Below are 16,622 nucleotides of genomic sequence, written 5' to 3'. Positions count from 1 at the left end.
ACATATTCGAGCAAAGCTCATGGACATACCACACCCATATTGACATTCCAGGCGATCCCACATTCCAGAAACTTGTGCAACAGAGAGGTATATCTGAGGTCATGTGGACTCCCCTATTTCAATTACATAAAGTAACATACAAGGTCATGGTCATAGCAACTTCAGGGGGGCAAAACCTTAGGACATGTTTATTCAAGAACACCATTGCATCAAGTTTAAGGCGTTTGTAATGTTTATCGAAAATATCCATGTGTCTAAGCTACTTATCAAATTCTAACTCGGTGAATATATTTTAGTTGGTTCATAATTCTTTTCAAAAACCAGATCACCTGATTTATAGCAGAAACCAAGTTGTAGAGACGCATTTTCTTGAACAAGAATTATTATAACCAAATTCATAAATTTAGGATTTTTATTATCCAATTTTGACAAGATTAGCAATGTCATTATCGTATCATAGTAATAATAGGACAAAGTGGCTGCAAATTCGATAACAGATTTATACATTGAAAAGTCGGAAATTATCATGACAACAAACCAAAACATTTTTTCTTACCACAAAGGAAGCCTCACTAAGGTCACAGAAGCCGCTGTCCATTAAGTCCTTCAAACGCCCTGGAGTAGCAACAACAATGTCCTGCAATATGGTTCTAAATCAGAATCAGGCCTTGCCAAGATAAAAATTAAAAAGAAGGTTTTCCATGGTCAGGATAATTCTACATCAAATTCATGAATTGAAATGAAAAAAAGTGTGAGAAGCACTCAACAATATCAAAAAATGGTTTCGGAAAAAAGGCAGATTCTTCCTAACAATCTACAAGGAGATAAAATTACATAGAAAGAATGGTTTGAGGAAAAATCCAGGATACATGTCACTTGTATATGGCTTTAATATAGGGCTGCAACTAGACTCATACTATTTAACAGGAAAAGAGGTGGCAAACTATAAAAATTTTGTCAGAAAGAAGCTATGGAATTAGAGTATCCATTTTACTGGTAATAAATAATCGAATAGAGAATCTGGGATGGGGCCAACAGCGAATCAAAAAAATTAAAACTTGAAATATAAATATGAAAAAAGCATATAGCTGCTAACATGGCATGAATAGTTTAATATGCTTCTGAGCGCCTGTAACAAATCTACCCAAAAGTTAAATAGAATCTACAAAACAAAATAGCTACAGCATTATCATAATTGGTCATACTTTTGCCAAACATTATGTCATGATTTTGAATATATGGCTTTCAGATCATTTCAAGAAGAACAAAGCCAGAGCTAGAGGACAAGTAGACTTCAGGAATGGCTACTAGACTGTTGACCACATATTTACACTTCAGGCTATTGTTGAGAAGTCTAAACAGCAGTCTTCCAAAGTCTTATGTTGTTTTTGTAGACTTCCAGAAGGCTTTTGATTCAGTCCCGAAAGAATCTTTGTTTGAAAGAATGTTGGACACGAGCAGTGTGGAAAAAATCGGGATTAAATCCCCAAAATGCGATTTTTTGGCTGGCCGATTAAATCGACCGATTTTTTGCCAATTTTTTCCCAGTTGACAAAGTCGGGATTAAATCGGGACTTTTTCCAAAAAAATCGTGAATGAGGTAGTTTCTTTAACAATTTTTATTTTTTATTTTTTTTAATCGGGATTTTATTGAAAAAGTCTGGATTTTTTTTAAAAAAAAGAATATTTTTGTATTTTTTTTAATTTTGCCGACTTTTTCAACTTCTGGACCCTTGCCGATTTAATCCCGACTTCGACTTTTAAGTTCTAATTAATTGACCATGGGAGGATGAATTAGCTTATCTAACCCCATAAGCTGTAGTCTTTTGTAAAGGGGGAACCCATTACTTGATTTTATTGGGATAAAATTGGGTCATTTGGGCTAATTGGAGGAAAACTTGTGATAAAAGCCAAAATTTGGGGTAAAATGGAGGGAAACTTGTTAGCTCGTCAATTTAAAATTAGGAGGGAAGACCACAAAGGGAATCTATGAAAAGGAGAGAGGAGAACCATTTTTGTCATCATGGATTGTTGATTTTTCTAAATTCTGATCTGAGGCTCTTGGAGGGTTTTAAGCAATGTTGCACGAAACGAGGACGTTTTTTGGAAACGGGGACGTTTTTTGGAAGCGGGGATGCGGAAGCATCATTTTCCAAATTTCTAGGAAGCGAAGCGTCTACTATATATATATGTGTGTGTGTATGTGTGTGTGTGTGTGTGTTCAAACAAACATCCCAAATACCAAATTAGTTGTAGAAGACATGAAAACATGCATATTTTTAAATAAATCAAGATAGATATGGCATCCATGATTCCATTGTACATCAATGATTAATTATTCGAGCATCAACCATCTATATTCTGGCAATTAAAAACATACATCAAATTTTTAAGCATGTTATAAAATATTAAAACATTTAAGCATATTATAGAACATAAAGCATAAAGCATATTATCTAGCAAGTGAGCAACTGTCAACATTGGTCATGTCCAAAATTCAAATAATAATGTTTACAAAATAGGCCACTTGGTCACTGCCAAGACAAAAAGCTTCAAATTCACAACAAGCCTACAAGTCTAATGATTAATCTATGACAAAAGTAGTAAATTGTGAATATATCTACTAATCTCTCCTCCTTCCACCATGAAGAGAACGTGGCGGTGGGCGTCCACATGGTGGCAATGAAGAAGATGGTGCCTGTGGAAGTTGTGGGAGTGGGACTGAAACTGATGAAGACGAAGCCCCTACTGTTGGTGTTGAACCATGGAACCTAGGAACCAAGGGACCAGATCGAGGTGGCATATCAACTCGGTCATCATCATCCTAGAATCGCTCAAAAAATTCATACCAAAAAAAACCACTAGTTAACAAAAAAAATTAAAAACAGGAATTAGAGAAATACTTTATAAGCAAAATTCATACCACAATGGACATACCTAGAGAACAGCATCCTCTAATAGCTCTAATCGTGACACTCCATCCTCCAAATTGGGCTCCTCTAGATTCCTGTCCTAAACCTTAAGGTCTTTATTATTCTTTGCATCATCACAGTAATGGGACAACAATCGCAAATTGTAATGAACATAAACCAAGCTCTCTACCCAATCTAAACTCAACTTGTTCCTTTTAACACTGTGGATGAAAAAATAAGAACTCCAACGCCTCTCTGTAGAAGAAGTGTTTACCAACTATGATAGCACCTGCAATGCCAAAGTCTGTAGAAGTGGAGTAGCACATCCATGCATGTTCCACCACTCAAGAGAAGAAAAACTCTCTCAATCTCTAATTGCATGCATGCTCCCAAATGGACCAGTGTTAAGCATATAGTTGCTCAACTATTTCTGTACCATGGCAGCCTCCTCCTCATTAGGGACTAATTTACCCAATGCAATCATATATTTTTCTAGAACCTCTGGATCTAGGTGTGGTTTTCTCCTGCTCCCCCCCCAGGTGCTGGTGTTGAAATCCATGATGGATGATAGTATTTAGGTATCAAAACATATGCTAATGCGTGCAATGGAACATTAGCATTTCCCATCAATTTTCCACCTCTGCACGAACATAATTGTACAAGATGATATCTCTAGGCTCAACAATGTCTTTAATCTTCCCCAACATGCTATCCATTTGCTCATACAACTCCCCAATTATTGGCCGATCTGAATCTGCAAACTTGATCATGTAATAAATTGGTTTGGTGATTTGTAAAACATATTTAACCTACGACCAAAAGAACATGTCAAGAATAGTGTCCTTGGCTACATTAGCACCATATTTATCAATGTTAATTTCCTCCCATGATTCAGAGGTCACCATATTAGTTAAAGCTTGTCTCACCTTCACTAGCCGCCTAAAGGTGAGGTAATAACTTGCAAATCTTGTTTTTGCAATTTTAAGCAACTGCAACTTGGAGTAAGTGCCATAGAAGTAGTTTACCCTTGTATGCCCTGTGATAAATTTAATGAGTTGCTTCCCTTTCCTGTAAAGCCCATTAATCCATCCACATTCTTTATGCTTCACAATATCATGCATCAAAAGGGTCAATGTGTGAACCAAGCACCCAAACCAAAAGATGTGTGGATGAGTACGCTCAATAACTTTTCCTGCTGCCTTACAATTTGCCGCATTATCTGTGATCACTTGAACCACATTATTCGGACCAACATCTCTGATTGATGGCAATAAGAGATTTGCAATGTTTTGGGAACTTGCACTGATGGAGGGGGAGCCATGACATGTAATAAATATTGCACCACTAGCAGAAACACCAAGAACATTTATCAAATGTTGGTTTCTAATATTTGTCCACCCATCTGATATAATGGATACCCCACAATCCACCCACTCATTTGTAAAATGTGTCAAAGCTCTTTGAACATTTGCTTTTTCTCTTTCTAATAACCATGTTCTAGCTTTCTCATAGTTGGGGGACTTGTATCCTTTTGGGGCTTCATTGATGGCCTTTACCATTTCATGCCAATAGGGAGAACGAAGCACATTGAATGGTACACCGCAAGCACAACGAAATTGGACTATCTTTCCATCCACATCATCCCTCCCAACAACATTCAAGAAACCCCCTATTGTTCTTTTACCTCCAGAGCTTGCAGAAGTACCATGAGGAGATGAGCTACCAAATCTAGAGGTTGCACTTGATTCAGACTGAGTTTTTTGTTTCTTGCTTTTTTGTTGTGCAACCTCCTCTATTTGGATGTATTTTCTTCTTTGTTCAGCTGAAATGTTTGGGCAAATTTGTATCCCCACAACACCCTTTTTATCATCACTATCCATCACCCCACAAATATGCCTCCTCACACGAGTATATGAACCACTAAATGGTTTTCCTCCATGACAACCATGAGGGCACAAAAATTTGTAGCTTCCACCACCTTTTCCCCCTTCAAGTTTGGTCACATAGTTCCACAAGGGTGTCAATGCAGCTTCCCCTCTAGTGTTTCAGTGTTCCCTTCAAGTTCATCCCCTTCCTCTTCAAACCCTTCCTCCTCATCATACATTGGGTCACTCATATGGGGACCACTATCCTCTTGTTCTTCTTCCCTTCTATTCCTACTCCCCCTTGCCATCATTAAAACCAAAAGTGGAATGATACATAGAAGCCAAAAGAACACCATCTTGGAATATGAATATAGGTGGTGGACAACCTGCAATTAAATGAGCAAAAACAAAGAATGGGAAAGAGTAGGAGAGGGAGGAGAAAAATACAAAAAAATGAGGGAGTTTGGGGTTTGCACTTACCTCTTTAGCTCTTGTAGATGGAAGCCCTTCTTTACTCCTCTAAGCTCCTCCTCCTTCTCCTAGCTCCTCCTTCTTCACTCCTCCAAGCTCTCCTCAAATCTCTCCTCTTTCTCCTTTCTTCTCCAATATCTCAAAAAATACAAGTGAGCAAATGAGAGGTGAAAGGGCCTTTTAATCCCTTCATTTCTTACCCTAACCCATCTTGGACCCACCTCCAAGCAATAGAAAAAATTAAAAATTAAAAAAATTCAAATTTGTGGGGCCGCACGGCAAAACCAGCCGGCTGCACATGGAAACGGCCGCGATTATTACAGATCCGGCCCCGAAACGCCACGTTTTGGATGGGCGATCCACCGGCCAAAATGCGTTTCGAAAATTCCAAAACGCAGATCGGGCCGGACGATTCCGACAGGGCAAGAATCGTCTTTTCCGACCCGATCCGCATTTCGGGGTTTTGATCCGGGGGGTCGAGGGGGCATTTCGTGCAACACTAGTTTTAAGATCCCTTTTCTCTTATTGGTTTTGATGGTGAAATATTCCACCCTAGCTAATCCCTTCTCTTATTTCTGTTTAGCATAATTTATGAAGTATCATCCATCTGTTTGTGGCAATCAAGGGTTTTTGAAGAAAAATTATGGGGCATCAAGGCTCTGCAGCTTGTTTGGGCAGCAAAGGGTTAATTTGTGACAATGTAGGTTTGTCCAACATGTTTCCTAGAACAGCAAGGATCAACTAGTGAAGTCTGGGCAACAAACCACCCTGAAAACATATCCGATGCATGCGGACTGCCTTGAAGAGTCCCTCTGTGGCAACAGATTTCTCTAAAAGGTAAATCTTTGGGTCAGTGAAGTAGCACTGAGGCCACTTTTGAGGCAGCGGCCCATATTCAAATAATAGCGCACTTGTTGTAAGCCTAAATCCTTGACAGCATAGTCTCCTGAAGTTCAGTCTGAGGTTCATTTATACCTCTGTGGGAGCGAAAGGCTTGAATAAAGCCCTATGGTGGCAGTGGACCCTGTCTGTGGATTAATTTGAGAAACAAATCCTTGTTGAAGGATCAATTGTGCATCAGATCCCTTCAAAAGGCAATCTGTGATAGCATCCCCTTTTGCTGAGTAGCCAATTGAAGTGACGGATCCTGTTGCGGGTCAATTGCAGCAACACAACCTCTTCGAAAGTCTGATCTGGGCAGCGAGGCCTACTGGGGCATCTCTGGATAAGCAGCGAAGTGTAATCTGAGTAGTGAAGGGCATTGCTAGGGGGTTTCCTGAGGCAGCCATGAAGCTAATGATCTTGTAAGTTGAATTAGCCAAATAGGCAGTTTGTTGGTAGGATTAAATTGGTGTCGTAACCCCTTGTGTAAATGGTTGATGCATCCAATAAAGATTGCCACTGTTTATAAAGTTATGAGTACTGAATAATGTAACAACACTAGGAACAAGATTGCAAATTGGTGATCTGTTACATATTGTTGGTGGAAGTTACTACTTGCTTGCATCCCATATCATTTCTATTTGAAATTAGAAATAATTCTGTGTTAGTGGTATAAATTTATCGCGTGCTCTATTAAACCATAAGGGTAAATTCTCCTAAGGGATATTACATCCTAACTTTGTCGAGGCTTCCTCAAGCTTATTCTGAGAGATACTGTCCTCGTAATCGTTTTTATGGTCTGAATTTTGATACCATAGGAATCATCATCATCATTACCAGTCATCTTGTCATCAAATTCAAGATTATCCTCTTGGAATGGTTGTCTCGCTACTTTTTCTATCTCATCAACTTGTTGCTTAGCCTTCTTAAGTTATTTTAAGCTTTTAGTTTCTTGTCTTAAACTGTTTTACTACCTTCATTAACTTAGAATATGTAGACTTCAGATGAAAACGATACTTGGATATTACACAGGTCATACCTCATTTTTTAAATGAGGACCACCTAAGACACTTTTCTTGTGCATTCCCTTACGTTCATATGTGCATGCCTATACATTCAAATGGGATGATCAAGCAAAACAATGTTTTGAAATATTAAAGCAAGTCATGTCCTCAGCACCGGTGTTATCAACTCCTGATTTTTCAAAACCTTTTATAATTGAATGTGATGCTTCCAAGTTTGGATTAGGAGCCATATTAATGCAATATGGCCATCCCATAGCTTTTGAGAGCAAAAAGTTAAATAAGAGGGAGCATTTGAAATCAACATATGATAAAGAGATGCTTGCTATCATGCATGCCCTAACCAAATGGCGACAATATCTTCTAGGTAGCAAATTATTGATATGTACGGATCACAATAGCCTGCACTGTTGATTTTTCAATACAATAGATACAAGTACCTTATTTCTGAAACTTGATAATTACTTCCAATGATGTAGGTGATTATTTTACTCTTTCAATGTATCATTAATCAATTATACATTCAGAAATTCAACCATAGAAATACTAGAGCAATAGAGATCACAATGCACAAAGAGACAAGAAGATTTTACCCTGGGAAAACCCACAATGGGGGGAAAACCCAGCCAACCTTTTCCTTAGAGAATCAATGCAACAAGAGATACATCAAGTCAACTAACCAGCAATATGACCATCCAACAAGAGCCAAGCCAACCCTCCACTAAAATCCAAGACAAGTGTCCTCAATTCTATCCACAAAATCTCTGCAACGAGGTCTGCTTCAGGTCTACAAGAGGCCCAAAATTCATCCTGCGATTTTGCCTCAGACTTCACACTATGCCACAGAAAATATGCCATAGATAAACGTCCTGATCTTGGCCTCCTTTAATTGCTAGAGCGAGGGGCAGAAGAAGTGTATCTCTTCCTTTTGTTCTCGACCTTGTACTCCTTATCTTCTTTGCTCAAAAATAGAGATATGTGTGATGATCCGAAGTGCCTCTTGAAAGGATGTGAATAGGCTACTTATAGCCTTCCAATCATGTGAATGGGTGTCTCTCACTGGTAGGCTGACATGATGACTAGGAGGGCCAACTTGGCACTTGTGGAGGCAAAAATACAAATTTCATTTTTCATTTTTCCCGCTTTGATAAGATCATGCCCTATGAAATTTCTTTTTGAATATAAAACAAATAAATATTCCTTTTTCTTGCAAGCATGAAGAACATGCTTCAAATAAAATTTTCTTTTACAAATATAATTTACATTTCATCTTTACAAGTACAAATGAAATATTATGAAGACCGACCATAGCTACAAAATTCAACATTCCCTCTTAGCTAGGGAGGTATTCATAATGACTATCCAGATGTTCTTTGCATACATGATCTCTCTAGCGAAAGGTACAACTCATCGATAACATCATCATCTAAATCAACACTCGACCTACATCAACATCATCAATAGGTATCAGAACCCAAGTTAGCACTCCTAACCAATGGTACTCAATCAACTAGTCACCATGATCTGGTGGGTGCTTAACCTCATGGTACATCGACTAGTTCAAGTTTTCCTTCACCCATGGTCAAACCCTAGGGATACTCATGTCCCAACTCCAAGGGACTCATTCTAGGCCATGATGTTGAAAAGGCACCCACTCCTTTGAGTGTCCAGGCCTCAGGGACCATTCCTCTCTAGAAAGTTCATCCCTCGTGCTATCTCTCCAATAGCCCAAGTAGTTCTCCTACCCCTATTGTCAATAGTTCGTGCGTGCTCCTGTTGTCACTAACGGTCTGAGCCATGCCCCTATTGATATCACATCAACACTCCCTCTCACTAATAGAGGGGTTCTTACTGAAAGGCACCCACTCTTTCGAGTGACCGGGCCTTGAGGACCATTCTTCCTAATCCGGGTCAACACACTTGACCTAGGAAGAATGACCATCCTTTGTTATATCGCCATCACTCCCTCTCACTAAGAGAGGTATCAACAAATCCTAGCATGTCCCTAAAGTACACAAACTTCACCCAGGACAGAGGCTTCAACAAAATATCATCCCTTTGCTCATCTATAGGTATATATCGGAGCTTCATTGCTCCCTTCTGCACTACGTCACAAATATAGTGGTACTTTATCTCAATGTGCTTGGACCTGTAATGAAAAACACAAGGTTATCAGAAAGCTTCACACAACTTTGATTGTCACAATATCTTGCAGTCGACTCCAGCACATGATCAAACAGTCCCTCAAGTAGTTTCTGAAGCCACACTGCTTCACTACTCACCATCCAGGCTGCAATATACTCTGCCACTGAGTGCAACAAATGTTTGCTTTTTGCTCATCCAAATGATCATAATGGAGCCCAAACTGAAGCAATATACAAACTCTTTCTATCTTAAGTACTGCTTGCCCAATGTCAATTCTTGCAGTTGTACTTCTCTATTTGAGACATCCTTCAAACCATAACCGATTGTATCATGACCAATTGTAACATACCAGTATCTCAATACATGTCGAGCTATATTCCTTGGCTCAACCATAAACTGATATGCTTCCTTCACTAGATCCATCATCTTGGTTACATCAGTTACCCTAACTGAATATTCTTTCTTATACACATCCTGCCATGGCAATCCTGATTTGCTCTCTCTGCCATTGATGTTATCAGCTATCTAATCAAGATCTTTCATCTTGAATTCTGAGGTCAACTCCCTATGAAACTAAGACAAGGGTTGGAGAAGCCTTGACTTCTCCCTCTAGACCAAATCTTCTGGTCAATGCAACTCCCTCTAACACATGAGCTCTTTTTCTTTTCTCAAAAATACAAATCATGTAGGATCAACCTTGATCCATCAATCTGTACAAAGCATTCCTTCTGCTTACAAGCATAAGATTTCTTCATATACCTCACAAGCTTGAGGTAGCTCTTACGTACACTTCTTCTTTCATCAAGGAAGACGATCTCTACATCCATCTGATGTAGTAACAGAAATCATACATATAATAAACTTTAATAGAAGTGTATCTAACAATCATAGCCTTCTCCCTCTTACTGAGGTAATCCTTTGTTTTGTACCTCACTTATGTTGCCATCATCTTGGAAGTCATAACTGAATTCTTTTCGGCATAGATCAAGACATATTTCAATCTTGCTGATTTGACTGCTCCCTTTGAGTCTAGATCTCATCTAATATCTCTTACCAAATCCCTGTTTCTGGGAGAGTCCCTATCACAACCTTGCTTCGTTCTTCCACCTACCACCAAAGTCTAGTCGGCCTTTAATATGTATCTGCAATTCTCATTAGGAGGCCATGGATGAATAATTACAACCAAGCAAAGAATACAAAGACAAGAGACTACTACTAGTAAAATCAACAACAACAGTAATAATCAAATAAGAGAGATATAAAATACTTACGTCTTGAGAAGAATATCGGCTTCCTCTCGATTTTCTGAAGGTCCTAACCCTCACCAATCCTAAAAGGCTAGGGTTTGGAACTCAAGGGTTTCAAATAAGGTTTTGGCATTTGATAAAATTATTTGCAAATTTATGTGGCTAGATTGCATATTCTGGCATAGTGCTAACTTATTTTTGGTTGCAAGATAGTAGAATAAATTTTTTACGTGAGCTGCAAGGGTGTGAGGCCTTGGAGCTTAGGCCGCAAGCATAAAAGGCCCTCAAAACCCCAGCCGCAGGCCTCAAAGAGACTAGTAACCCTAGCCGCAGGGGTTTTGAGGCATATCAACTTGGTCGTAGCCCTAAGAGGAATCATAAACCCCAGCCGCAGACTTTTGGAAACCAATCAAGTGCATTTCAGTGATTTTTAGACTAATCTCACTTTGTTTGCAGGCTTGGTGAAGTTTGTTGAGGGTTTTGACACTGATCTACATTATGAACTTGCCATATTAACATCTGATCCATCAAATTATGTGGTTAATTCTTCTATTTACAGACCTGCCATCACTTGAATGGGGGTTTTGATTGGCTAGGACTCATTTGCAAGCATTAATCCTTCCTCTTTTGCCTAGCCGCAGGACTATTAGGCCTTTTAGGCCCTAGCCGCTCTTCTCGGGTATTTTATCGTTTTATTTGGATATAAGTGTTAACTCTTTGTGTTTGCAGGCATAGCGTGAAAGTTTGGCATTCGTCTGAAGCCTATACATTGAAGTTTGAGGGTTCGCCTTGGCATATCAATCCTTGAGACTAGGCCGCAGTTCTCAAAGCCCTCAAACCCTCTGCATTTGTAACATTTTTTCTCACTGTCATATGCTTCAGGCCTGTAACATTTATTGCAGACCCTTATCACACTATTGACACCTAATACTAAGCCTACAAAACACTCTAATTAACATTATATAATTGCAGGAACAATTACAAGTGTTTGGGCTCTCTTTCTTTGCTCGTTGGTTGACTGATTTAATGATTAGAGGACTGATATCTATTGTTGCAGAGGTCTGATATAAAAATTGCAGAGGTCTGATCTCATTTTTCAAGTGACCTTCAGTGGTATACTCACATTGCATTTGGTACTAGAATTAGGTTTTGAGCACTGATTTCTCTTTCTTGCACTTGGTGGTCAATCGTGAATCATATTGGGCACTGAAGATTAAGCTACAGTAATCTGATCTCTTTCTAAAAGTGGCATTTCTGAGGTCTGATATATTATTTCTAGCATCAAGATTGGTTATTGTGAATTAGCTCTCACTGCTTACATTTTTTATGCTTAATCTTGACTATATAGTCAGCTGATATACATTAACTGTGGACTGATTTTTCACTAACAGTAGCTACAGCAGTCTAATATTTTGTTGGCAGTGGCACATTTGAGGTATTTGACAATCATCTTATCTTGGGGACAGCTTTGCCAGGGTCACCAACTCTCTCTCTCATTCTCTTTGACAGATTGCATCTCATTGTGCATTCCTAGTCTCTAGTTGCATTGCATTGTTGAATCACTATTAGCAATCTTATCTTGTTGATTATGGTTATTATTTTACAAATTTGTAATGTTCTCTGGTTCTAATCTACAAATTAAATAAGTGAAAGAGAATTCCTAATAGACATTCACAAATGATAAGAGGATACTGTTTTAATTGTGCTTATCTTATTGTGCTCTGGTTTCTAATTGCTACATTCTAATAAGCACATTAAGACCATCCTAATAGCATTGTTTCATTGAGAAACCTTGAAGTGCTTCATAGATTGTTACATCTTGTGATCATGTGTTGACAAGTGAAGTTTGAAATAGCTTGGTTACAAGTGGTTTGATATTGTCATCTTGGAGCATCTCATATATTTGTAATCTCATTAAGGAAATCTAGCATCATTTGCATCTTATGCTAGGTAGAATTGCATATTTAAAATTTACCTCCAAGCATAAGCTCGGTTGTAAGAGAGATAGGACCACCTTCTTCATCCAATTTGAGAAGTCTAGACCCTCATTTGTAGTTAACACAGGTGACCTTGCAGTATCTTGCAGGCAATCCCTTGTAGGAACGGAGGCACTTGGGTGGTTAGAACTCTAGGGGAGATATTGTTGATGAGGCCTTAGCCTCCTTCCCATGGATTTCTCTCTACAACTTGCGTTCGTCACTAGCTTCAAAATAATTGAAAATAAGGATTCACCTAGATTAGGCATTTAACTAAAATCGACCAAGATCTTGCATCTCACGTTAAAATAGATCTTGCATTTCATCTAGGATAGATTTTGCATCTTGCAGCAATTGTTCATCCGGTAACTGGAAGTATCAATATCTATTGTGTAAATAATTAATTCTAAGGCACTAGTCTATCACTCATATCTTAGAGAAATCTAGTCTTGTTGTGCTTAATAAACTTACTTGTCACTTAATTTTAATTCAAGTTGCTAGGCCATTTAGTTGTATCTCTTGAACTTGTTGGTTCCCAACGAGTCTCTCATCATCTCATCCATAGGGACTACCCCCCTTAGCCTGCATTTAGGAGATAGCTTAAACGGAGAGGGCAGGGATCAGAGTGACAGCCCCTGCCTTGAGCGTTGTTGCATAAGGTGTACAAATCGGGCGACAACACAGTGGTCAGCAGAGGCACAAGAGGCTTTTGAGCACCTCAAGGTAGTGATGAGTTCGTACCCAATTTTAGCACTGCTTGATTTTTCACGGCCCTTTGTCTTAGAATGTGATGCCTCGAGGAAAGGCACCGGGGCAATCTTGACGCAAGGTGGTCATCCCATTGCCTATGAGAGCAAGAAGCTTCATGACTACGAGCGATTATACTCCATCTATGATAAGGAGATGATGGCCATAATGCATGCCTTGGCCAAATTCAGACAGCACCTAATGAGGAATCGGTTCAGGGCAAAGACAGACCATAACAGCTTGACATTCTTCCTAGACCAAAGGAGCTTAATGACAGACAACAGAAATGGATTAGCAGTATTCAGGCCTATGACTTTGAGATAGAGTATGTCAATGGAAAGAATAATGTGGTGGCAGATGCGCTCTCCAAGAGACTAGTGATGCTCTCTTTCATGGATATCACCCAAGATTAGAAGGCACAACTTTTGGTGGAGTACTCTAAGAATCAACAGGGATGCGAGATTTTGGATGGCTTATTTGTTGATGACATGTACAGGGTGATGGATGAAGTGATTTATAATAAAAACAAGAATTATTCGGTGCCAAGATTTCAACTACAGGAGAAGATCATTCGAGCAGCCGATGACTCTCTTCTTGCAAGACATCTCAGCTTCCTCAAGACATACAGGTGTTAATTTGGCAACTCAGTGACAAATTCCAACCATGGGACTAGATTCCTATTTTCGAGAGGACCAATTTTGGCTATTGAAGCACTCAATTTGGACAAGGGAAAGTGTATTTTTGAATTAAAACTCCACATGTGCATATTTGATCAGGTCGGCCCTAAAGCAAATTGGACACCCTTGGAAGGCTATAAATACAAGTGACCTCAACCTCATTTAGACATCATCATGAGACATTCTTCTATTCTCTTCCTTGGTTTGGCTCACACAGGTCTGAGGCAAGTTCACAGAAATTGGTTGGCACAGGTTCGAGATTATAGGGTCTGAAGCTCGCGCGTGTTTCTAGGGTTTTGGGTCACAATCACAGGCTTGTCAAAGGCAATTTTCGACTGTATTCATAGGATTGCATGCCCAAGGTAATGACTAGAAGCTCTCGGTCGCACGCATGTCCCTTCCTCCATGTGACTGGAATCTAAAGTTAGATTTTTAAGTTGACCACAGACAATGACTGTTTATTACAGGCTCCTCAATCGGGATTTTTTATTATTGGCATGGTTTGCTTCATCTCATGGATATTGTTTTAGTTCATTTTTGTTGGGTAGGTTTATGGTTGAAGATATGGATCATTGTACTCTCTCTTTGTTGACTCATTCAATGACAATCTAATAAGAAGAAGAATTTGAAAGGGATTTCCCCATAGTGGGTTTTGCCCTGGTCTCTGACCAATCCGGGTGTCTCTATGTGTGAACACTTTTCTTCTATTGTTTCGTTGCATTGATGATGATATTGTTCTTTCTATATAGTTGCATATGTTGTTGAATAATGATGTAAATTTGAATAATGCTATGATGCTATGGGGTGAGTTCTCTATGTAAATGATGAAATGCAATTATCAAAGCAAAGAACAATCATGCCCTAAAGAAAAATTAACAATAGGTCTATCAAGGATCGGTTTACGTGGAGAGGTCTTAAAGGAGATGTTGAGGTACGTGCAAGAGTGCAACACATGTCGGAGGAACAATGTGGAGCATACACAACTAGCCGGATTACTACAGTCTCTACCTATTATGGAGCAAAAGTGGGAGAGTATCTCCATGGATTTTATCACAGGACTTCCCACGATACAGGGGCGAGATTGTATTTATGTGGTGGCCAGCAGGTTGACCAAATTCGCCCATTTCTTCGCCATCCCAGCTAGATATTCAACAGCACAAGTGGCCTAGCTCATTTTCAGGGAGGGGTTCAAATTGCATCAACTCCCTAAAACCATTGCTAGTGACAAGGAACACCATGTTCATTGGGGGATTTGGGCAACAGCGCTTTAGATTGGTGGGCACCAACCTTACGCCCAACACAAGTTACCACCCATAAACATACGGGCAAACTGAGATAATGAACAGGTGGCTAGAGGGCTATTTGAGGAACTATGTGACTGGGCAACAGCGAGCATGGGCAAAGTGGCTTCATCTAGGGGAGTAATGTTATAACATTACATACCACATGTCCATTGGGATGACACCCTTCAAAGCGCTATATGGTTATGACACCTTATCATTTGCTAAAATGGTATTCGGGGATAGTAAAGCCCCAAGGGCGAGGGATTGAATCCAGGAGAGCCAGGAGATCCTCAAGGCTCTCAAGGACTCTATGCAAACCGTAGAGAACTAGTCGAAGATTTATGCAGATTGCCACAGGACAGAGAGGCAGTTCGAGGTAGGGGACTTGGTGTACCTCCGCTTGCAGCCATACCGACAGTCGACACTCAAACAAAAAGGGGTCAAGAAGCTCAAGCCTCGTTTCTATGGACCTTACAGGGTGATCAGACGTGTAAGGCAGGTGGCCTATGAGTTAGAACTACCCCCAAGTAGCAGAGTGCATGATATATTCCATGTGTAATGCCTAAAGAAGGCTCTGGGGCAACAGGTGACAGCTATTGCAGAGTTACCGCTGCTTGATGATGAGGGCAGGTGGTGTTGGTTCCTAAAGCTATCCTAGAGGTGTGGGAAAGGAAGCTTAGGAACAAGGTTATTAGGGACTATCTTGTCAGGTGGAAATATTTGCCTTTGGAGGATGCGACATGGGAAGGGGAACAGGTACTACAACACCCAACATTGAAATTGCTTGAGGACAAGCAAACTTTGGCGAGGAGGAATGTGATATCCCCTATTTTGTGAGCTACTATGGAGATAGCCTTTAGCCCACTTGGTCCCTTAGGCAAAAAGGGGTAAAATGGTGTAGGGATCACTTTTTGGCATATTAACACTTTACACTTGGGAGATGTGAATAATAAGTGGGTCTAATATTTGAAGAGGGTCGCTTAAGTTGTGGACCACGCAGCAAGCAAGACGCATCACTACGAGGGACCAACTCACATGAGGAGATGGGGGCCACCAAGGGGGTCGAATTGGCCCATGAGGTATATAAGGGCAAAAAAAGGTTACTCCAACTTATCTTTGCCATTTGAACTTAAGAAATCGACCTCTTGTGAGCTGCTTAGTGCAAGGGTTTGGAGTGCTACTTAGCACAAGGGTTTCAGGTGGAATCTCAGCCGGTTTCAGAGAACTTTGAGTGTCTCCCTAATTGGAAATTGGAGAAGTCCATCTCAAGCCTTCAATAGAGCATCCTCTTCAACAATTTTGGACAGTAGTGCGCATTTTTAGGGGTGTGGAGGAAGTGTGCTTAGTTGATCATTTGAGCCAGCTTTAGAGGAGTTTGAGGAGCGAGAATTCAGG

General features: G+C 39.9%; 1 protein-coding gene across 1 annotated transcript in view; it reads right to left on the bottom strand.

Moving 5' to 3' along the window:
• Positions 1 to 16,622, bottom strand: part of STRS1 (DEA(D/H)-box RNA helicase family protein) — a 308,429-nt gene that overhangs the window by 225,160 nt on the left and 66,647 nt on the right. Inside the window, exon 4 of the mRNA XM_089459675.1 lies at positions 557 to 637. Coding sequence (XP_089315801.1) covers positions 557 to 637 — 81 coding nt within the window. The remainder of the gene's footprint in view (positions 1 to 556; positions 638 to 16,622) is intronic.

Source organism: Pinus tabuliformis, chromosome 7 (assembly GCF_031772625.1).
Source record: "Pinus tabuliformis cultivar Carrire ecotype Pingquan chromosome 7, CPIR1, whole genome shotgun sequence".
Classification (NCBI taxonomy): Eukaryota; Viridiplantae; Streptophyta; class Pinopsida; order Pinales; family Pinaceae; genus Pinus; species Pinus tabuliformis.
Note: the sequence above shows the minus strand (reverse complement) of the source record. Positions and strands in the feature narration are given on the sequence as shown.